The sequence below is a fragment of the Amblyomma mixtum genome, chromosome 4 (assembly GCF_055824585.1).
Source record: "Amblyomma mixtum isolate Tamu chromosome 4, ASM5582458v1, whole genome shotgun sequence".
NCBI lineage: Eukaryota > Metazoa > Arthropoda > Arachnida > Ixodida > Ixodidae > Amblyomma > Amblyomma mixtum.
In genome coordinates this window covers 145,265,047-145,289,249 of record NC_143015.1, presented here as the reverse complement: position 1 = coordinate 145,289,249, position 24,203 = coordinate 145,265,047, and the positions used below count along the sequence as shown (strand labels likewise).

General features: G+C 46.3%; 2 protein-coding genes across 2 annotated transcripts in view; both read right to left on the bottom strand.

The window, feature by feature from the left end:
• Nucleotides 1-6,025, bottom strand: part of LOC149348638 (uncharacterized) — a 42,045-nt gene extending 36,020 nt beyond the window's left edge. Inside the window, exon 1 of the mRNA XM_089585871.1 lies at nucleotides 5,513-6,025. Within this exon, the coding sequence (XP_089441997.1) occupies nucleotides 5,513-5,620 (108 nt within the window). The 5' untranslated portion in view covers nucleotides 5,621-6,025. The remainder of the gene's footprint in view (nucleotides 1-5,512) is intronic.
• A 314-nt stretch (nucleotides 6,026-6,339) lies between these two features.
• On the bottom strand, nucleotides 6,340-24,093 carry RhoGDI (rho GDP-dissociation inhibitor). Its single transcript, XM_089588236.1, has 5 exons — nucleotides 23,951-24,093; nucleotides 16,663-16,859; nucleotides 15,705-15,788; nucleotides 14,056-14,196; nucleotides 6,340-9,444 (listed from the first exon to the last, which is right to left on the bottom strand). Exons 2-5 carry the CDS (start codon nucleotides 16,844-16,846, stop codon nucleotides 9,248-9,250), a joined length of 606 nt encoding a protein of 201 aa, XP_089444362.1. The 5' UTR covers nucleotides 16,847-16,859; nucleotides 23,951-24,093; the 3' UTR covers nucleotides 6,340-9,247.
• Nucleotides 24,094-24,203: the final 110 nt, after the last annotated feature.

The following is a 24,203-nucleotide window of genomic DNA, read 5'->3' as shown; positions in this document are numbered from 1 at the left end:
GTAATGTTTCTCTGAGCACAACATGCAGTTCCTTGGCCTAGCGAACTTAAGACCGTGCACTTCATTGCTACACACACAGCAAACTCTCTGTTCAACACTTCTCACGACAGTGCCGCTGCAGAGACAGAATATTCTAAGATCACCTGCTCGTGCCTGAACTATTAAACTATTCATTTGAACACATCTGTAGGTCATATTAGTGCATAGATGGTTTTGCCAGTAGCCTCTGCTTCCTCACTGAGAAGTTAGTTTCCTTGCCAAGTACCAAAAAAAAAAAGCGTTTTCTCCAACCCTCTCGTCTCGTCTACTCTAACGAAGGCACAATTTGCAACTTTAATAGATTTTAAAAACTTCACTCAACACAACTTTCGCCAAGGTATTCTTGTCTGGAATGCAACAAACAGCAAATACATATTGAACAAGATTTTTAGAGGTGTGGGCTTTGTTGACATGAAATGTTTGCCCAAAAATGCTTGTGCACTGTCTTGTAATACAAACAACCATATTTTCCCCAAGTGATACTTCTGAAGCTTTCAAACACCGCTTGCAATGCTGCAAATTCCCACAGAGTCATGACATAATCATTCATCCTCCAACTCTCAATGATGTCTGTAATAAATTTCTAAGAGTAAGCAATCATAATTGTGCATGACGCCAACTAAAGCTGCATGCTTCGCATTACTTTAATACTATTAATAGTGGCTACGTTAGCTCTAAGGTTAGGCTGGTTAGTGTTCGGTTGAATTTATGGTTCTGTTAGGTACAATTCAACATTTGTGAGCTGGTTGTAGCCCAAAACAGGAGCTAATCTGGATGCTGTGTATAAGATTCGGGGAAGTACTGAACAAGCTTTTGTAGCTATATTTCTGCAGTAACAGTTACGAGCACATATGGCCAATATAGAATGCTTAAGTATCATGCTGTTGCATTGGTACAGCACTTAATGACCCCTCAGTTTTTTTAAGTGGAACTGCGTAACAGGTTTTGTTCGAAGCAGAAATGCCACTCTAGTCGAAGAGGTAGCCAATTTTTTTTTTTAATAACAAGTTTTGAATTTGATACTTGGTGACATGACACAGCCATGAGCAATGGTTAACACATCTTGTGATGTAAAGTTTTTAACAGTGAAGATATAATACAATGGATAGGTTTACTGCTTCAAGTGCACATTATCTGGCTTCCTCGTTGACTAAAGCCATACACTAACCTCGCAGCCTCGTGCACCAGTCTGTCATTTTTCATTACTGAGGCATTCAGAACTGCCTGTCTACATCGCTCATTGATGGGAGATGTGTGTGTTTCTATGGAGACAAAACACTAAAGGTGCCGTTCACTGGCATTGTACAGCGCACAGATAACAGTGGGATGTGACAGTACTTGCTACGATTATCATGGGGCCTTAATACTCTATGGGCTCATTTTTGTTCTGCTCACGTGAAATCCAAGACACAAGCACTAAGAACCTTCCTGTCTGCCAAGAACAATGGTGGAATTTCACACCCAACGTTTTATACATTTGGTTTATGGGGTTTTTTAACGTCCCAAAGCGACTCGGGCTATGAGGGACTCCGTAGTGAAGGGCTCCGGAAATTTCGACCACCTGGGGTTCTTTAACGTACACTGACATCGCACACTACACGGGCCTCTAGAATTTCTCCTCCAAAGAAATTCCAGCTGCCGCGGCCGGGATCGAACCCGCGTCTTTTGGGTCAGCAGCCGAGCACCATAACCACTGAGCCACCGCGGCGGCACGTTTTATACAGCATGGTAAGGGCATGTTGATGAGATGCGAGCCGATGTTACTTTTATATCCACACTGCCAAATGGGTAGCCTTCAGGATCTTTTTCCCAGCACTGAAAGGCTTGGTGAGAAAGCTTTATGTCTCTGCAATCACCAATACAGCACTCCCATGATCTGCGGGCCTTTCAGTTCCGCACTGCCGTGCAACGAACAGCCGGCTGAAGCAACATCTGTTAAGCTGCTTACAGCTAGTGCTGACCTTCTCTGCATAATGTAGCATCGTGACGTGTATTTCAAGTAGGTGCCTGCATGCTGGTGTACCTCAGTACGGTATAACTAAGGCCACTCTTGATCTGCTTCATGCTAGATAAAGCACCTCAGCCACGGCTTTTTAGGTCGGGGGGTTGCGGGGGTTGTCGGACCCCCGCAATATTGACAACAAATCCGAGATCCTCTGCGCTAGAATGTAGATACTGCATGAATACGAAGCAGGCAACCATTTTTTATTCCTCTTCTTAGTGGTGGTCAGAACGTTATTTCTCTATTGTTTCGAACATTTCACTGATTTTTAGTAAGAATCATTCAATTGTTTTCTAAAACCCGAGACAGAGAAAAGTAAGAACACAGCAGCACTACACAGAGGCTGGAAGAAAAAGATGGTCGGTTGGTTTATGGGGTTTAACGTCCCAAAGCGACTAAGGCTATGAGAGACGCCGTAGTGGAGGGCTCCGGAAAAAGAGAAACCCGTGTCCTCGCACCACGAGTCAGTCCAGAACTGGGCACTCAGCTCCAAGGCTTCGGAACAACGAGCACACTGGTAGAGCATGGGGATCGCTTGTTTCTCGTCTGTGTCATAAATTGAACAGCGACCTTTGAAAATGATTTATCCCCTTTTGTATAAAATGACGTGTAAAACAGGCCACCAGCTGCTCTCTTTCTCTCCATCTTTATTTCCTTCTCCACCAGTGCTCAGATCACTAAACACCCCTCTTCGATGACGCCAGGCTTTAAGCACCGCAACTTTGTGTGACGTAAGCCAGCGACGAATTCCTTTGTTAAAGTAGAAGGACTGGCTATGTTGGTCATTGTAGCCTGAATGCATTTTGTCAGCACATTTCAAAAAGAAACAGGACAGAATAGAGGTCACTCACAGGACGAACACTGAACTTCAACTGACCATTGAACTTCAACTTTGATCATAGGTCTCCGCAGAGGAGAAAATGGACATAACTTTTTTCTGCATTCAAAAAAAGAACAGCAAAGCAGGAATAGTGCAGTACCAGGAGAGGGAACCAACAGATAACTCCACAGAATCACCACGGCACACGTGTCATGCTGGTTTTTAGGAACCAGATTTCTTTTGATGATAGGAGTACTGAGGCAGTGCTTGCATATTTCTCGTCTTCATTCTGCGTTTACAATGCCTAAAAAATTTCTCCGCTATTCTGCTCCTTAAAGCTTTGCAAAACATGTGTGGCTGAACGTGGGAGTACAGGATGGTCAGCAAGGGCTGGGGCAGTGGCGACAGTGATCGGCCAAGCTGCCATGCGGTACCTATCACAAAACTGCTGTGTGTCGCTCTCTCAATCTGTTGTCAAGACATCACCGCCTGTCCAGTGTAGCTTCTTCCACAGGACAGAGGTATTTTGTATGCAACATCCGTTCTGCAGGGAACGAAGTGGGTTTTGTGTTTCTTGATGCACGCAGTGCCAATTTTAAGCCGGTTGACCATGGGGCAAAGTCGGGAGCACTTTTCAGGGGCAGAGAATACCACAGGAATGCCACAGTTTCCTGCAACCTTCTTTAGGCAATGGGAGATACCATGGATATAAGGAACGGCGACAGGCCTCACAATCGGGCATCCTGATGGAAACAACTTTATTACAAAATAAAATTTTAAAATCTTCCAGGGTGGTCCCCTACTGGTCCAGGAGTCCACGGGCTTGTGCTTCACATAAAGCCCGATCCATCAGCCATTTCTGGCCGTTGGGCTGAGCGGTCCGTAAAGCAGCCTCCCAGGAAGAATGAGTGGGATAGGGGGTACTGCCTTTGGGGAAGGACATTCCCAAAGGTAGTGGAAAAGTGTGGATCTGGGCACGCCACAGGTGTTACAGTCAGGAGGAACGGTGGGGTGGAAGCATGAGAGACGGTGGGGGGAAATAAAACAGCCTGTCTGTAATTGTGCATCCTGATTGCCCCCCACTCCCAAGAGCTATGTTCCCTAATCTTCACCTCTCATAGAAGCGTTTCAGCCAAGAAGTTTTTTGGGGTTGCCTGCAGCTTTAGGTGCTCAAATTTGGCACTTGACAAAATGCGCTGACAAAATGCATTTGAGTGAAAAGTTCTTGCACAGTTCATACTTTCCCATGGAAGTAGATGTCGCCTAACAGTGCAACGGCTTTGCAGTTTACAAGCAAAATACTCCACGAGCAGTTGCCTGTTCCTGCAGTGACACAGCACAGCCCTAATACAATAAATCTGCAGCAAGAAACCCATTAGCAGATTCATGCAACACAACTCGTGATGAACAGTCAAGGGTGTGAGACGAAGGACTCATTAGGATTTTTTCATGTATATCCTTAAGACCCCTCATCTTCTTAACCATGATTACCAAGGTCTTGGTTACGTCACTGGAGTACACAGCCAAGTAATTTCGATGTGCGCGCTACAGCACAACTACAATCTTCATGGTTTGGTTTGGTTTATTGGGGTTTAACGTCCCGAAGCAACTCAGGCTATGAGGGACGCCGTAGTGAAGGGCTCCGGGAATTTAGACCACCTGGGGTTCTTTAACGTGCACTGACATCGCACACGGGCCTCTAGAATTTCGCCTCCATCGAAATTCAGCCGCCGCGGCCGGGATCGAACCCGCGTCTTTCGGGCCAGCAGCCGAGTGCCGTAACCACTGAGCCACCGCGGCGGGTTACAATCTTCATGGTTCGGGCAGTCTCGATGCCATAGGCAGTATAAAAGGGCTCTTGTCCTCCCCGTTCGACCACGTCCTACGTGGGATCTGCGGTATAACGCGACATTCCACGTACGCCACTATGGTCAGGAGTGGCGCCGGTGGACACGCTTAGCTCTTAGCGACTGCACACAACACAAACACAGCGTCGTATGTGACATGCGCGGAAGTCGTGGGTAGGTTCGGATTCCACCGGCGGCATGCAGCTTTTTTTTTTTTTACTTTCTGCAAAACATCTCCCAGAATGGTTGGTTTGGTTAACGGGGTTTAACGTCCCAAAGCGACTAAGGCTAGCTATGAGAGACGCCGTAGTGGAGGGCTCCGGAAATTTCGACCACCTGGGGTTCTTCAACGTGCACTGATATCGCACAGTACACGGGCCTCTAGAATTTCTCCTCCAAAGAAATTCAAGCCGCCGCGGCCGGGATCGAACCCGCGTCTTTTGGGTCAGCAGCCGAGCACCATAACCGCTGAGCCACCGCGGCGGCTCTCCCAGAATGATTGCACAAATATTACGGAACTACTGCGCAACAACATAAAAAAAAAGTGACTCCCTGCATGATTTCCACGTATGTTGCATTATTTCAAGCCAACTCCTGATGCGCACTCGCCCGCAGCAAGCTCAATCGAACGGCCCGCGGGTACTGCTCAAAAATGCCACGGTGCATAGAACCTAGAACAGTGCTCTATCTGTAGCTCCCGTACCAGAGCTCTAGCCTTATGACAAATTATGACACGCATCGAGACGAAATTCTCCCTAACTAACAAGCTGCGCTGTACAGTACATGCACAAACCCTTCACTTACGACCACAGCGGTTGTCTTGAGGCTTTCCGGAACAGCGCGCGGAACAAGCAGCGCCCGATGCCGAACTTCTATGGGGGTGTTGCATACGCGCGCATATTCAGTATCCATCCAAGGTTGCGGCGCACTCACAGCGTCCAGTGTTTTCACGACAGGCGCATCTCATCACGAAACGAAACCATACGCAGCAACAACGCGCACACCTTCGCGGGTCGAGCGGTCAAGCCCAGAGCGCTCCTTCGGACAGTGGCGAGTCCAACACTGCCGCGTAGTCACCTGCGCAATCTCCGAACAGGTGCTTGAAAGAACTGTGCCATTAACTCAAATGATGAGTGAATAATGTCCGGCCGAGTTCGACAAATCAACCCGCCATTATCAGCGTCCGCTCCTTTCCCGCGCCAGCTGCGCGACTCACCGCGCACCCCAATATTTACCAACGTCGCGTCACCTGCGACAGCAAAGTAAACTGTCGAGACTCCTTCGAGAGCTAAATCGCGCAGTAGTTAGTTGTTTTCCGCTCGCATAGGCGGCGCGAACGTCTCTTTCTCCAGATGTTGGTCACGGAAGCGAGCCGATTTCGCAACGCAGTTGTCGCGACTCATCTTGCCTCGGAGTGAATTCGTGTGGAAACAAGCGCCACCTTTAATGGCTTCACGTTACGCTATCCAGCGTGATCACATGGTGGTGACTTCGCATGCCACGTAGTAGAAGGTATTAAGAGCAGTGAGTAAGGTGATCGCGCGCGTCCTCCAAGGTCATGCAACCTTTTATACAGAAAAGGCCTGTACAAGACGGCCTTGCCAAAAACAGTTCACAGCACGCACGGAAAATTTGTTGCACACGCTTTATTGCAGTGGATGGCACCTTTTGCCAGCAGAATAACACACATTGTTCTTAGCTTTGTGCAAAATGGTAGGGACTTCTGCAAGGCTCGACCTAGCTCAACTACACTCTCTCGGCCAACAATGGTGCCAACAGCAAATACTGCTCCCAATGCTGCTTATTACAAAACAGTTTGCACACTACTGGTGCACTCAAAACACGTCAAAAGTGCAGGCACATGTTTACGTGATAGACACACACCCAAGGCACGTGCGAAAACGACTAATTTAGACAAAACGTTTGATTTGGCGCTCACATAACAAGGTTTGTTGCAGCAGTGCAAAATGTGCCACATGCAGACTGCAGAAGTGTCTATGTGAAAAAAAGAACATTGCACATTTTCAGTCAATGAATCGTAACTATAACCTCGTTTACATGAACCCGACAGCGGCGGGGTCGAGTCAGGGGATCGAGTTGAGCAAGGTCAGCTCAACTCGACGACTGCGTGATTACATGAATTCGATTTTAGCCAGTAGAGACCGGTTCAACTGAAGCGACACGAAGTGTCATGCAGCGCAGCGGGAAAGGGCAATGGCAGACTCCAAGATTGTGACATCGCACTGCTGTCTCGCAGGCGCAATGGCGCAAGTGAACACCAGGCTCACATTTATCCTCTCCCCTCCCGTTAACCCGACTCTTCGACTCTATGCCTTTAGAAAGGCGGGTCAAGCAATTTAACCTACCCCCTGCAGGCGAGTTAACTCGAGAGTTAACAGGGCAAGTTAACAGGGCTTACATGAACCCGACAACTGGTTTTTTAACAAGCAAACTCGACTCGACTCTATCGAGTTCATGTAAACAGGCCTTATGTGTAACGTGAACCATTAAACAACCGGGTGGCACGAAACTTGCAACTTTTGTGAGCAACTTGTTGAATATGCAGTGAGGCATACGAGTGCAAATAATATTGGGGGAGAAAAAAAAGGAGGGGGGGGGGACCTTTGGCCGGCTTTTTTTTGGGGGGGTCTGCCGCTCTCTCAAAATACAACGCCTGCATGGCGCTGAAGGACAGTCAACACCGGTTTGGCAACGTTTCATGGCAGTAAAACAGAAATAAACCACAAAATTCAGAGCAGCAGAGGTTGGAAAGCGTTAGTATGGCAATCATTCTGCAAATGAGAACAACTTATACTTGCTGACGAAACACTTGGAACGTAGCAAATGGCATTCCAAGGTTGTACAAGCTAGATCAGATGAAATATTAGGAAGACAACGGCTGGCTCCTGAAGAAGAAAGGCTCTCAGATGCCACACCGGTCTTGCATAGTGTGCTTTACAGCAAGCATTGTAGTACTACGTACACTAGTATCCTCTTACAAAAGTTGAGCGTGGAATACCAGGTTTCTGCACGGCATAGGAGTCGACTGGCATCCCCGACCTCAAGAGGCTGCAACGCTATCAAAATATCTATTCCTTCATGTCTTCCCAGGCATCAAAGCAGTTTTTGTATGCTTTAGGCTTCAAGTGGCAAAACCATCGATTAGGTATGCCACAACAAACGCCCAAACCATTTTTCTGACAATGTGAACCTGCATCGTCGCATGGTAAACGTGGCTAACAAAGAAAATAAAGAGGGTCCCAGTTAAATTAAAACTGAGGTAATTCATACACAAAAAACACAAGAACAAGCAGGAGGAAAAAAAAAAAAAGGATATGGACCGGAAAGAAATCACAGGCCGAGTAGACTCACTGCGAAACAAGACAACAAAAACATAAGCAAGAAAAACAGCGCCTCCTTATGTACACTGAGAGTGGAAATAATGCTCTCATCTACCTTCCGTTTCTCATGATCTCCAAAAAGAAAAACAAAGCGGCCAGTGGCAACATGCCACGAAGGGAGTCCCGTCTATCGCTTATTCCATTCACTGGTTTTCGTTCGCAATCACAGGTTCAGTGTGAACGATATTCAGGTCATTTGCAGGTTTACTGGCCAACAGCCTCAATGAAACACTCGTCACTACGCATTCAGTCAGTCAGCAAACAATCAGCAAATTTAACACTGCTTTTCAAAAGATTCCTGAAGATTAACACACCATCACACATACACTGTGTAAATTTTAAGTAGCTCACTGTGGCCTTAATGTTGAGCCTTAACACAGACTTGCACAGCACACAACCAGCCAGCAACGGCAAACTTTGATCGTTGCAACACCACACCAACATTCGTAATCACAGACTGTCAAAAAGTACATGGTCATCAATGACGCAACGTTTTCGCAAAGAATCAAAACTATGTCTATTCCATGTGAACCAATAAGTAAGAGCCCATTCACAGGCGTGACAGCAGAGACCAACACAATTGGCTAAGAATTTCGTCTCAGCTTTTCGGAAGACGTGCTCCAATAGCATCGACTTTCTTGCGGTACTTTTACTGAACTAATCCTGTCAACGATAACCGTCAAGTTTTTCGTACAATCAACAAGTCGCAAGGAAACCTGTAACCATTTTTGGAGCTCGACGCAGCTGTTTCAACAACGACCCACAACCTTCAACCTGACACGATTTAAAATGAACTGGCAATGATGACATCACTGGAAACTAGTGCCACCTTGTGGCAGATATTCAGTTTTTCCCCCATTCCGGTTCTCATCACTGGTTACACATACGGAAGCACTGTCACCAATGCGAGCCGAAGGAACCTACCACATACGCCCCAGCTTTACACAATGCGTGAAAGGCAATAAGAAACAAACTCATCCAGAACCTAACTGCGTAATAAGCCTCGCAACAAGTGCGCATGTTGCCACTGGCCGGGGCAGCCAAAATCGCGGAGAGGCGCAGTCCGGAGCGGTCGCACTCTGTCGTATACGGTCGACGGCGGAAGAGGAGCGAGAGGACGACGGAGGGAAGTCCATGTCTAGTCCCAGTCCTTCTTGATCTCGAAGGTCCACTCCCACTTCAGGTGCTCGTGCTTGTCGTCGTCGGTGAAGAGCGACTTGACGGTGTACTGGCCGCGGGCGAGCATGCCAGCCGGCATGTCCTCCTGGGGTGTCGTGAACGACTGGATCTCCTTCTTGGGCGCGTACGAGCCCACCATCTGGTTCATCTTCTCCACTGCACATGTTGCACGGAGGGAGAGATTGGACAATGATCAGAGCAGTTTTGTGCACACACAACCGTTTACCGCACAGTTCTGAGCCTAGTTAAGTGTCTCAGATAAGCAGAACAGAAACTGCATGAACTAGTGTTAGACACAATGGAAAATGCCAAATATTATTTATTTATTTATTTATGGCATGCTGCAGGCTGTGAGGCCCAAGCAGGAGTGGATACAGAAACAGACCAGAAATTGAGCAATAATAGCAAAGTGCAAACAGAACACGAGCAGCGTGAAATGAATGACATGGAAGAGAAAAAGAAACTAACAAAACAAACTAACAATGGTCACTTATCAGGTCAAGAGACCGTACACACAAAGCTGGTAAGCTGTTACAGTAATCGATGGTTTGAGGAAAGAAAGAGTGCTGAAATAAGTTAATCTTTGCAAAGTACGGGGTCAGAGAAAGGGGGTGAGAGTGTCTGGTTTGTCTGGTATTCTGTAGATTAAGATACGGCGAAGAAAACGACATGGCTGCTGATGAACAACTTGGCTGTTCCCTTTTAAGTCCTAGATTTTTCCTGCACAATTCATTACATCTCTACTCGGGTAAATACACCACCACTTGTAGATGCATCTTTTTTGCGCCAATTAAAAACCCTTTTTTGCTTCTACTTAATCAGGCATCTGGCAGTGGCAGAAATAGTTCTGTGCAATGTCTATGCAATTGTGCAATGCGAACCACGTGATGAGAATAGATTTTGCAATCCCCCAACCAGGACAGCCAAGGCTGCATGGCATGTTTCATACAGGGCTCAGCTTGGAAATGTGGACTGCTGGCTTCCTTCGTATGTTTAGTCAGGAACAAAAGGAAGAAAGTCTCAGCAATAGAGCCACATACAACACAAGCTTTCACTGCCTGGCAGTCTTGAGAAGGGATCGCCTTATATTCTTAGGTCTGGTAAGGAAACCTATGCACATTATTAATGTGAAAATTATGCGAGATGAATGTAATTTCTCATTAAAAACAACAATAATAAAGTAGAACCCTGCTACTGCTTTCTTATGGACCAGGCGGCAAAAACAGTACATACGAGCTGGAAAACACGGTAGCCAAACACACAGAAAACCAAAGCTGTAGCAGTGGACTTAGCTCGCGTTCATTTCTGTTTCATGAGAAAGCCTTACATCGGTGTCTCCTGCAATTTTTATCATTTGCTGCCGCAGGCAACACCCTCTAAAATTTCCTAGACTTTTTGGCTCTTGTGAGTGTCGGCCATGACAGTTCTGCATGCATTGCAACGCCGTGCGATGGCTCTCCGCCACTTTGCACCAGACTGGCTACTTTACGACTCCGCACGTTGAATGGGAAATTTCAGGCTGGCTCCCTGGCTACTTTGAACTTTTATTTCAGCGCGTTTACCAGTTTTCTAATGGGTACAAGACTTCCCCCCGCCTGGTGCTTGGCTCTTCTAGGGTGAAATGTTGACGGGCCAGTGATCCGTTCCGCCGTCAAGCGACCCTAAATCCGCCTCATGCGGTAAAAACCACCTGTTGTGGTGGCGGAAGCACGTGCACGTACTCCTCACCGACAGGGATGGTGCACATCGAGGCACCCGAAGCCATGCACGAAGATGCAGCCATGTGGACGGCATAAAGCCACGCAACACTAGAACACGAGAAGAAGAATACGCTTGGGCAGCCCAAGGCGACAGAGCTTCTGTTTTATGCCTTCAGCATGCAGACACTGCTGCCTACTATGGAAAAGCAAAGCCTATGTTCCGAGAATGGCCAAGGGACGAGAAACTTGGGTGTACGCTAATGAGCGTACACCCATTACAAACTCTCTTATTAAAAATCTACTCCACTTTAGTGCATTCCCTTCAACATTACGCCAACACTGCTACCACTTCAAATTGATCAATTCATTATCACCCTACCATATGCTAGCCATCCTCCTGGTTAGCTCTGATGGTAGACCGATTATCATGAAAAGGAGGTGGTCCCAGTTTCCAACCCCAGACTATAACGAATTTTTCTTCAACTACAATGTTTCCGTGAAAGGTCTTGGTTTATTGAGGTTTAACGTCCCAAAGCGACTCAGGCTATGAGGGACACCGTAGTGACGAGCTCCGGAAATTTCGTCCATCTGGGGTTGTTTAATGTGCACTGACATCGCACAGTACACGGGCATCTAGAATTTCGCCTCCATAGAAATTCGACCGCCGCGGCCGGGATCGAACCCGCGTCTTTCGGCACCCTCTAGTCCAGCCTTGACCCAATCAAGTGGTGGGTGGTGATCGTGGACATAGGTGGCAAAACCATTGCCAACGAACATGGGAAAATCCCTGCCCCCATCTAACTCTCTGGAAGCAAGCAATATTGCGACTAAGCATGAAGTGCTTGCAATAATCTTGCAGGCAATGGTGATCTGAGAACAATTTTCACTGCTCTTGAAGAAAACTCGCCACCTTGGGTTTGGTTTTATGCAATGGTTTAACATCAAAATGGCAAGATTAAAAGAACCAACCAGTGGACTAGGCAATGTGCATGATGGGTCTATTCTGTGAACCATCGACAACTTGCACTGGTGGGAAACCGCACAGACCACATGACTAGTCTTGAGCACAACAACGCCTATGGTATCCCACCTGTTGTGCCAAGCTTCAAAACCAAAATGAAATGGACGTCACATGTGGAAATCTGATGTAATCCCAGCTACCCTTATAGCCTTAAGGAAAAAAAAAAAAAAAAGCTTCCTCACAACTGCATAAACGCGAAGGACGGACTTATGGCTGAGAAAATGCAATTTAAATTTCAAATTTTGCCCACCAACTGATTCAAACTCATGACGTGTACGCCGAAATGGACTACATGATCACTGTTTTGAAGTGAACAGCGATGTAGCTTAGCCCCTGGCATCTGCGCCCAAAGTTTGGTGTCAACGCGCGCATTTTAGTTGTGAAACTGGCCAATGATAACGACACCTGTATTTTTTTCCCCTCTATTTCCGGCTTATTTCCGCCACTGCTTATGGCGAGAGTGGTTTTTATTTTTGTGTGTGTGTGTGTGTGTGTGTGTGTGATTAGAATGCGGTACCCTGTTGATAAATGCCGACAACAATTTCTCCTCGGTGTCCCTCCTAAATTTACTGCGGTTGTATTGATAATGGTGCCATTCAATTATGCTATGAATTCCCACGATTAAACTCGTACGATTATACCTTCGGCCACGGTCTCAAACAGGACACTTTGATATTACCAGCTGGATTGTAATACACAAGACCCGTGTGCATTGCAATCCAACGCCTTAATTAGGCCAAAAACTCAAAGGTTAGCCGGCTGTCAGACCATTTTGTGGTGTTCTGAAGAACTGCTCAGCGCTGCTCAAAACATTAACGCACCATATTTTCCGGTCTACAAGTTGCCCCTGTGTAAGCAAGTCACCTCCCACTGCAAATGGCAATATTTGTTGGTCCTGTTGGTCTCATCGACGAGCGTACTCTTATGTCTTTGCGCCAGTCTCAGATGAATTTTTCACTTATGTCAAACTTCCTCCCTGCTTCCCTGTTCCCATTCTCCAGTGCATATTCACTGGCATACAACTTGAATCTTGTATCACAGCTCTGACGCCTCACAGGGAGCGCCATGTTCAGCGAGGACAACGCATAACACGAGCACGCACACAGCAACATGCGCAATAAAAACAGCAGAGAAAATGGAAGTGAGGCCAGCGGAACTCGTACCGCAATAAAAACTTGCGAGAATGAGGCCAGACTGGATGAGGTGGCAGAGAGTGCGTGCTAGTGCCGCATTTAGTTGGCTGGGGTGAGATTATGTTAGTTAGTTTATTAGGGTTTAACGTCCCAAAGCGACTCAGGCTATGAGGGATGCCGCAGTGAAGGGCTCCGGAAATTTAGATCACTTGGGGGTTCTTTAACGTGCACTGACATCGCACAGCACACGGGCCTCTAGAATTTCGCCTCCATCGAAATTCGAATGCCGTGGCCGGGATCGAACCTGCGTCTTTCGGGTCAGCAGCCGAGCACCGTAACCACTGAGCCACCGCGGCGGGGCTGGGGTGAGATTATGTGATTCTATCCATAAGCCAGCATTTAAAAATGGTGCAATTTTTCCCACTTTTCCAGTTCCTTTTCAAACATAGTTACACTAGGCACGGCAAAAGATGGCACGCAGCGGCGCGTCATTTTTTGCAACTTGCACGGTAGTGTAAGACACCGACCAAAAATCAGGAAAAAAAAAAGTGCGACCTATACAACAGAAAATACGGTAGTAATAAAATACAAGTTGCAAGGTGCCACTGATAGTTGACACCGCTGCTCACAGGCGGAGCTACCCTCCATTCGCCTCTTCAAAGTGTCGCAAGGAATTGCTGGGTTTTGAAGTTTGAAGTGGGCTTATGCATCTCACACAATTAAAGAACTCTTGTGTTTTCAACGAGCTGAAAGCCTACTTAGCAGCAATGAGCGAAGTTAATTTTAGATCCTCTCACTTGTTCTGAATGGGAGGATGTGAGGAGGAGGAATCGTGTCCCTCTAGAAAAATAATTTTAGCGCCCACAATTTCAGCGCGGCTGGTCAAGAGAAGAAGGGAAAGCAGTGCGCTCACCCTGCAGTCCGTGCCTGTAGATCTTCTGGACGTACTTGAGCCCCGTGACAATCTCGCGCTGCACAAAGAACTCGATCCGAATCCGGTACTGGATGCCCTCCTTCACAATGAAGGTGCGCTTCTTGATCTGCTCCAGGTCCTCTGCATGCAAACAACAAAAAAATGGTATTACTACCTGCTGGTGACAACTAGTACGACACTCTGCCCTGCAACAAGTAGTCGTGCCCGCCTCTCCCACCATGAAAAAAAAAGAAACACTACACTACGACCTTCACATTTGCAGCTTATGCTTCATTACAAGTAAACCACGCCATAACTGCTCCAAAATTCACAACAAAAGATTGCTTCCTACTTTTGTTTATTTTTATTATTGCGAGAGTAGTTATATGGCTCTGTTGCGTCAGCAAAGAGTGCCTGCAAATTTTGTCTGAATAATTACGCCGTTCTCTGAAGATAAATGTGTGAAAGTGTGATTGGGAGAGATAGTGTGCGATAAAATGATGCCATGGGAGAAATTCGGTTGATGAGATGTAATTAGTTAATTAAAAGTGAAAAAATACACTTAGATGTCAAAATAGCCACGGACTTTGATATACCTATAGTATAGTATGTGGAAGTTTTGCTTTCGCACTGCTCCAATGCGGGTCGCCGCAGTGATCTCAAAGTTTTTTTTGTTTTTTTTTTTAAGTTTTTTTTCCACCAATGCCTCTGTTTGCTACAATGCATCTGTATAGCTTTGGCTATTGCTGCTTCAAACCAGAACAGTGTGAAAAGTATCAGACTTTCTTCGAAACACCTTGGTGCTCGTTTAGTTAGAACACCTCGGGCAAGTACAAGATTCAATGCCACGCATTCGCCGACCCATCCACACACACCGATGCCCCATAACTAGTGATGCAAAACTATCGATAGTAGTATCGATAGTAGTATCGATAGTAGTATCGATAGTAGCATCGATAGTAGCATCGATAGTAGTATCGATAGTAGTATCGATAGTAGTATCGATAGTAGTATCGATAGCCCTATCGATACTACTTGTTATATAAAGTTCTATTGATTGTATAAAATTAACCACGCATACCCTCTGCATCCTAAACTTGGTTTCCTGAGTGTGTGGTTTGGAGGTGATGGTATGAGTATCTGACAGGACTCGCCCGTTTTCGTGGCCTACGCGTCACCAAGCTCTGCAGACATTCCCTACGTAAAGTTGCTGGATAAAATATTAGCGATAAAATATTAGTTGCGAAGCATGTGTGCGAAAAGCATTTCTGCAGGGGTTACGTCAGCAAGGCGACGTCTGCTGTGCACGATGTCGTGTAGGAACGTTAATTCTCATGAAACCAATCAGATATCGCAAATGTTTTGGTTATATTGCTAGCCAACAAATGCACAATATCAGTATTGTTACTATCAATAGTGTTACTAGCGATAGTACCACTATCGACAGCAAGACTATCAATAGCGGTACTATAGCGAGTAATACTATCGATAGTAACACTATCAATAAACTATCGATAGACTATCGATAGTTTATTTACACTATCGATAGTTTCAAAAAAACTATCGATACTATCGATAATCAATTTTCCAATAGTTTTGCATCACTACCCATAACCCAATAAGCGGAAGAAAGAGCAGTGCGGACTTACCCGTGAGGTCAAGCACAACGTCCGGCCGTCCTTCAACCACCAAGACCAGCTTTTTCACGAGCACACGGTTCGGGTTGTCTGGTTCTGCACAACGTAAAGCATCCCAACAATGTTACACAGTCCCGTGGAATTCAGCATGAAGCGCTGTCCACAACATTAGTTTGCATAACATCTGCTTGTCTACGCAATAAACCTGCCAGAAATAAAATGCGTACCCAAACTTTTCGCAAGCGAGATACCTGCCAAACTGCTTCGTTTTTCCAAACTTTGCAGTCAATTTCCGCCATATTTCACCAGAAATGAAGAACAACAAGCCATGGTCAAGCACTATTCGTGGAGTATACTGTACGGGCCTGTGGCCTGTATATACTGGCCTGTATACTTTACAGTATACAATGGAACTCTGCGACAGTGAACAGCTCCACAGTATATTGGCAATACTCAATATTCAGGGCATACCTGTCGCACAACTAGACATTTCAAGCATTAGAGAGTCATGCCAAAAACAGGTGCTTCGAATTACGAATCATCTAGGCCTGCCATTTAGGCTATGAGAAGCTTCCATAGATGGCGCCAGCTACACTAAGGACAGAGCGGAGCAGGTGCACAATGGGGGCCGGGCGGCCTTCCTGTAGCCGAACTACCGGCGGAGTGACATTGTTACAGACACTCTGCCTGTGCAGCTTTCTCTTCACTAGCTCAAAAAACTGCCACCGAGTACAGCCAATAATGTTGCACCACGTTTTTTTGCCCAGCAAAATTGGCCCCCAATTCAAGAGATCTACAGAGGAATTGTTTTCCGTCCTATTACACTGCAATCCTTTACTCGTGTATGATGCTCCGCCATCAAGGTTACACCTCTGGTTCTAAACCAAGCATGAATGAGCACCCAAACTCTACGATACGTGAACGTCGCTTGAATTTCTCACGGAGCAGCAGCAAAACTCCGGGCACCCACCCACAACGATGGCCTCCGCAATGGAAGCCCCTAGCAGCGTCTCCTTGTACTTCTGCAGTGAGGGGTCCTCCTTGTCGGCCTCGACAATGTCCTTGAGGGTCTTGGCTGCGGGCGGCTTGTAGTTGGGGTGGTCCTCATCATCCTCCACCACGGGCTTGGTCTGCTGCTCCTGGTCGTCAGCCATGGCCGCCGTTTGTCTGCGAGCAGAGCCAGCTATAGTGAGCGCATGCACAAAATGAGAATAACTCTCCTGCGATGCCAAGCCATCACTGCATTACCCTTTACGGTGCAATGCTGACAGGATGAAGGCCAATCTATGGGTGTGTTGTTATCAGCCAGTGCAGTGTTTAAAAGAGCGTGTTGTCGGGCTAGTTGGTTCTGCATAGTATATAAGTGAAATGTGCAACAACTTAGACAGGACACAGAAAGAAACACATACAACAGTTCACGAGCACAACTCGCCCGTGAACTGTTGTATGTGTTTCTTTCTGTGTCCTGTCTAAGTTGTTGCACATTTCACTTATATACTATGCAGTGTTTAAACCCGCCACAAAGCATGCAGCACTTTTTGCAATCATTCTATGCAGGGATAAACTGTGGTAGTGGTTTAACTCAGTTAAACTGAGTAAAACATGCGAAAGCAGATGTTCATTCTTCGATTGGAGAGGACACTTCAGCTCTGCCTTAAAGGTGCACTGAAGAGGATTCTGAACTTGTCTTTTTGCCGCGGGAACTCTATCTGCACGTTCCGAGCATTCTTAGAAACTGCGACTTATTGCCCTGTGTGGCCAATTTCCCTAATTAAATCGAATTAACGTACGGCTCCCGCCATTTTTTTTTTAATTCTGCCTCGTACGGTGGGCGGAGTCGACCAACGCGGGGAGTGCCTTTCACCCAGTCCCGTGGCGGCTTGCTGCTCTGCCATCGGCGGAGTAATACGTAGTAGTCCGTAGTAGCAAATAGTCCGCGCGTATATTTATTTCTGCGGGCTTATTTTGCGGCTATATTATCTGCGAATGAAACTATTTATTCATGGAAAGCTAAAAAACAAAATAAAGCGAAAGCAAAGCCTCCACGGAGCTGGCTGAAAGGAACTTCACGCGTTGGGCGACTCCGCCCATCGTACAAGGCAGAATTAAAAAAAAAGGGTGGGAGCCGGACGTTAATCCGATTTAATTAGGGAAATCGGCCATACAAAGCAATAAGTTGCAGTTTCTAAGAATGCTAGGAACGTGTAGATCGAGTTCCCGCGGCAAAAAGACAAGTTCAGAATCCTCTTCAGTGCACCTTTAAAGGTATGCCGTGATAGCTTTCGTGGGTTAATGCTTATATATGCAGAATTGGTCATACTCTACTTAGCATTCATAGATCGCGGCGAGTCATCACACCACTAAGCGCTTAAACGATGCGCCACTGCACTGGCAGGTATCTGTTCGTGTCCCAGCCACCAGGAGGGATTGGGCGACCCATGTTGCTCTTTCCGTGCAACCCCTCGCGACCAATCATCACTATAACTGCCACCTGCCTCCGTGCTCCTCCAAACTAACCCGAGCTTACCTGAGTAACTCGGGTTAGGCCGGAGCATAAGACAAAACGACAAGATTCCTGCTCGGTGTTAGTACATATGAAGTTGTGCTTTTGCTCAAAAAAAAAAGAAAATTCTGTAGGAACCAGAAGATCTTAACATTTCATTTAAGGCCTCTTTTTATTACATCACTATCCGTAAGGAACAGCAGAGGGTTTAGCCTCTGACCACTGCATGCAGCCGAAGAGCTAAATTACAAAAAAAAAAAAACACATACTGCTGGTTTTAATCCAACGGAGAATCATCCCCTGAGGCAGAGTGAGAAGACATCGGGGCAAATGTGACCAGCAGCACAAAGCTATGCAACACGCAGGTTGATGACATCAACCACGCCCTCCACCAAATCAGAAACCAAATGTCGATGAAGATTTTGAATGAAGATGGTAAGTGGAATTATATACTCCGACAAGCTGTTGGGCTAGTTGGTGTTGCATCATATTAGTCAACAGTGCTTAGACACACGGACGGAGCAGAAAACACGACGACATAGATGCTTAACTTTAACTTCACTCCAGAAGGCTGCCGAACATTGTCGTTTGGCAGCGTTACAAAATAAAGTTGACGTTAAGCGTCTATGTCGTCGTGTTTTGCGCTCCGTCCGTGCGTCTAAGCACTTTTCACCAATATGATACAATACCAACTAGACCGACAGCTCGTCTTATTTAAGTACGTTTCTAGCGGTAATTTGTCTTGAGGGCATATATGCAGTGGTTTGGCGGCCTTCTAGAACAAAGTTGAAGTTAAGCTCCTATGTCATCGTTCCATGTATCTAAGCATTGGTGACCAATACGAGACAAGCTGAAATGACTAGGTGTATAGATCGAACTGCCACTTTTCCAAGGTGTCGAACAAAGCAGCCATCATTCGCCTTCGTTCAGAGAAAGATAAGCCACCGAAACAATCCAACTTTTCAAAGCAGTGGCCAGGAATTGGCTGTCACACAGCCAGAAAAAAAAAGGTATGCACCCAACAAGATCGTGTGTTTGTTTAAATTAAACTTCACAGAAACAATGCATACACTCCTGGTTGAAATAACACTACAAAACGGAATGGCTATAGGTGTGTGCGACGACGATCGTGTGCTCGTTCAGGAACCTACCGGACGGCAGGCAACACCAATTTCAGGCACTTGCAACCAGGACATGATTAGATAACGCGAGATAACGGTGGCCCCTCAATACAGTGGTGATACAGTCACAAGTTCCGCTCCGCACTTTTTAAGGCCTTTAATGCATCATTGGTGTAAGCAGAGTTGTCGACAGAAATGTCACGCTTTTCAATTGGTCGAAACGGTCGTGACGCCACAGTGCGCAAATTTCGAACGTGGCCAATTGTACTTTGGCTGGTAACCATGCAACCAATTAAAGGGATCGTAAAATGAAGCTCCAAGTAAGTGGGACTGAGTTTAGTTATTTGCTCAATTACCAAATTAGCCTAATAAACCTTTCTAGTCAGGACAGATAAGTAAATAAAACCGAGTAGAAAATTGGTCGAGCTCGTGAATCGAAATCCGGCCTCCGGAGTGCGAGACGAGTATGCTAACCACTCTGCCATGCCAGCTTGATGGTTTGGAATGAACAAAGGCACATCTAGTGAATACGGTGTCTTCGCTCACTGCCATCCTCCTTCCTTCCCGTTACCGCGAGGTTTAGGTGTCCACCGAGATATGCGAGACAGATACGTTTCCTTTCCTCAAAAACCAATTTACCGACAAGCAAGGCGTAGAACCGAATGGGCGATGGCGTTCTATGGACTCCCTGGCAGCGTTGCAAGACGCTGTCGCGTTCCACTCTTAGAGGCGAAGCTAAACATCTTAAAACCACACATCAGTGACACAAGCAGCAACACCGCGCTTAAGGCTTTCGCCTCACCGCACTTTAGGTCAACAAAGTGCCCCCTGAATTTTTCTAATCCACATTTCTTGAAATCTCTCACATCGTTCCGTCTAAATGCGCAACTGGAGAAAAACCAGGAACATCTGCCATTCAGCACAACAGTACTTCCTGCTTCCTTAAAAGAACTGCAACAGCTACTCTTATCAGCAGCAGCAAGTTCTGTACACTGCCTTGGCCACCAGGGGCATTCGGTGTTGCTGCAATAATTTTGCTGTCTTGAAATCTGAGCATAAGATATAAACACCCATCGAATGCGCAAAACCAGACAAACTTTTCATATATTTATAAGGTGTTACTCAAGAACTGTTAGCTGCATAGATTTTTTCTCGGCTTTTTGACGTTGGATGGCACTCTGTTCACAAGTTCTCAAGGGCCACACGCCTTTGGGCTCCAAAGGTCTTGGACAGGTGCCTTCGCCCCCCCCCCTTCTAAACATAAAAGAGTAAAAAGGAGGGAGTAAGGTGTCTTCTAGCACACTCCCTTGTACAAAAGGGTTCACTATTTGACATGTCGGCCTTCGTTGACAAAAACAAGTTTTGAGAAGCCACGACCAGGCGGCACGTGAGCTTGCCAAGGCATTTTCCGTAAGGAAAAAGCGGGATAACAGTGCGAGTGACCAACTGATGAACAGCGTCAGAAGGAAGACAGGTTTTTGGATTGCACATAGTCCATGATGTGGCAGTTTGAAGATATAAAAAGTGTGCTATTTCGAATAAAATTCCACTGCGAGTCTGCACTTATGCACCCTTCATAACCTTGATTGTGCTTGCTCTGTCACCTATCCGATAAACAACTATAGACTCACCCAACAACGTGGTCTCATAAATAAGCAATATGATTACAAAAGAAAGGAGGGCTTTTACAGTGGACTATCAGCACGCCATAAAGCAACAGTGGTTTGCTGCAAAGACAATTAAAACAGGGTCTTCAGTTCTGCTTTTTGGGTGGCTCCCACCTGAGCACATGTAACTTTTACCACTACAAAAAGTTTGTTAATGAGCCAATGATTACAAAAAACATCAGCACTTTATTAAGCATACAAAACCATCAACAGGTAGCTAAAAGACTGAGTGCAACCTCCCAAATTGTTCAACATTCGGTCACACCCCAAGCAGACAGATGATTTGCCTGCCCAACTTCATGCATAAAAAGCATGAGTGTATTCCAACACGAGTTATAAGATCAGATGTTTAGGGGAATCCCCCAGGTGGAGTAGATTTGTAATAAGGGAGTAATTACTGATTGACATACACCCGAGCGCAGCCATACGGCTACAAGGGAAAGCTATACAGCTTTCTCATAAACTTTGTAGTTTAAAGAAAAATTCATCCTGGTCCGGGGTCAGGACGAATTTTTCTTTAACTGCGAAGTTTCTGAGAAAGCTATATAGCTTTCCTTTGTAGCCGTATGGCTGCGCTCGGGTGGATGTCAACGAGTAATTACTCCCTTATTACGAGTTCTAAGACTACAATGTACTGTGTTAGGTTAAATGTCATTGCAGAGGGCAGCCTATGGGAATCCATGAAACCAAGTCCTGCACATCAAATGGAGGACGTCCACAACTGTCACCACGTTGTATGAGAATGAAGTTTGGAGACTGTCACAAAAACAATCACACATGCCATTCACAAAGTTCAGACGTATTCCTACAGTAAATCACCAAAATTTGTTGCTCACACCACACTAATTTACAGACTGCAAACACGGCATCATGGAAAGATATGTCCCAGAAATGGGTTTCAACGCTTTGACTGGCAAAAATCAATCATCGTGTCCAGTTGCTTTCAGGAGAATTACCGTATTCTAATTTCAAACCTGCTTGCAAGCATAAAAAGAGCCCAGGTTAAACATGCAGCTCCCCGCCGCAGTGGCTCAGTGGTTACGGCGCTCGGCTGCTGACCCGAAAGTTGCGGGTTCGATCCCGGCCGCGGCGGCTGAATTTCAATGAAGGCGAAATTCTAGAGGCCCGTGTACTGTGCAATGTCAGTGCACGTTAAAGAACCCCAGGTGGTCGAAATTTCCGGAGCCCTTCAATACGGCGTCCCTCATAGCCTTAGTTGCTTTGGGACGTTAAACCCCAATAAACCAAACCAAACATGCAACTCATAACTGTAGAGTTGAGGCATGAATGCAGTATCATAGAAAACCTCAGGCGGGCAATAATTACACTGCCTCAACCAAAACATCCTGTTATTCCATTGTTTACATTGGATGCTTGCAGGCAGCGTAAGCATGAATGACCCAGCTAGTATCTACATAAAAATGCTCCACCCCTCCCCTCCGAGGACAGAAAAGGCTGGAAAGACCATTTGTGATACAATAAGGAACTTGACGCTGCATACCGCAATGTTACCGCCTACGCCACGTCAAAAAATATAAAGCTGTCTTATCCAGGCCGCGAGATAGTCGCTATTTAATGAACCGCTAGCTGAAACAGCTTTCGCTGCCAGCTTTCCGCCGAAGGAATAGGGCCTATTTTCGACCGATTATGCAGCGCGGTGTTTCCTCGACAGAGCCGAGGCTTCAGCAACGAGAAGAAACTGGAGCCCATCCAACGAGGCCCAGAAATTTCAGGAATGCACAAGTTAAAACCACGGCTTGCTCAACTTTTTTTCCCGTGCGACGAAGCGAGATAGCGTATTACAAAGTTCGCTTTTTGGAAGTCGCTCGGTTTCCCTAGTAACACTGCTATTTCCTTTTCAACCTGCTTTGCCGCACAGACCAACCTTTCACTGCAGCCGACAGCCTACGACGTTTCAAATTTCCTTGCCGAGACGGTAAGAAGAAAGTTTTTTCGAACTTTTTTTTTTTCCACCTAGCTTCACAGACTATCCGCTGACTGGCAGCGATGACAACTTTGACGCGAAGTGCGAACAAAAGAAAACCCATCTAGGACGCCTTGAAAAGCAGCTGTTGCACTGTAGCGGTGGACAAAAACCATCTCAGACTGCGGGAGAACCAAAAAAGAAAAGAAAAACTAAAAACTTGCTTCCCCGTATGCGTCACTTCGACAAGACAAACGACGGAGGCGGAAAAAGAAAAAAGAAAGAAAAAGATCACAGGCTTTTGCCGCGAATGGACTCTACTACGGAAGTGGTTCGGGTTGGCACCGGCGCGCACGAAGATTTCTCCTTCAGTTTAAAAAAAAAAAAAAAAACGAGCTCAGGATTCCCGTCAAATGAGACACCACTTGTTGCGCAATGATTTCACGAAGCTCACAACTCAGTTTCTGCAAGAAAAAAAAAAATGCGCGCGTTCACGGCTAAGCTAAGCGCCCAGCAAGTTCGGTACCTCACGGCATAACTACTACACGCCGATCATCTCACATACTGCATATGGTGTGGCGACGGCAGGAATGTGCAAGCACATTTTTCGTTTTTCAGATACCGATGAGGTCATCTTCAAGTGGAGCACATCGGCGAGCAGGAAAAAAAAAAGAAGAAAAGTTGGGTGTTTCCGCGGACAGCAGCTCGTGACAGTGAAACGCCCTCGTGAAAACCGCGTTTGGTCAAGCGCCTGTACTGGAGGCACGATCGCCAGGCTCCCGAATGCGGTTAACGCCGAGACGTGCGAAGTTTAGTAAAATCTCACCCGATGCGGGTAACTAGCGTTAGCTTCAGTTCGTTACAACCGGCAAAGGTATGGAAAATGCGAAGAACGCCGGCTAGTTCAAACGGACGGAAGCCATGCTTTTTAACTCCGACCACGCAACTACTCAATTAAACCGCGCGTTGTGCACTTGTGGGCCGCCAGGAGCGATGCGTAACACAATTACAAGTCATTAAGACCGTACAAGCAGGAAACTGACCTTTTGGGTGTCTTCTACGAGGTACGGTCGTGAGATAAACGCGCTTCTACCAACCGCGGTGTTTGTGAAAATCCAAGATGGCGACTCTTTATCGACTTCCGGCGCGTAGCGGCGAAGTGCTCGCGCGAGCGAAAATGTTCCGTTGGCTTTTACCTCGAAATTGACTTCCGCACTGACTCTGCCTCGACAGCAATTAACGAGAAAAATACAATTTCTGAATTATACCGCACTGTTGTACTTGCAAACTAGCGCC

What these genes read in the sequence shown, in the direction of transcription:
- RhoGDI (XM_089588236.1), bottom strand. Translation starts at nt 16,846, where the DNA reads ATGGCTGACGACCAGGAGCAGCAGACCAAGCCCGTGGTGGAGGATGAT. An exon ending in CGTTGTGCTTGACCTCACGG is followed by an intron (nt 14,197 to 15,704) that starts GTAAGTCCGCAC and finishes GTTTGCATGCAG; the next exon opens with AGGACCTGGAGCAGATCAAG. An exon ending in CTACAGGCACGGACTGCAGG is followed by an intron (nt 9,445 to 14,055) that starts GTGAGCGCACTG and finishes CAACATGTGCAG; the next exon opens with TGGAGAAGATGAACCAGATG.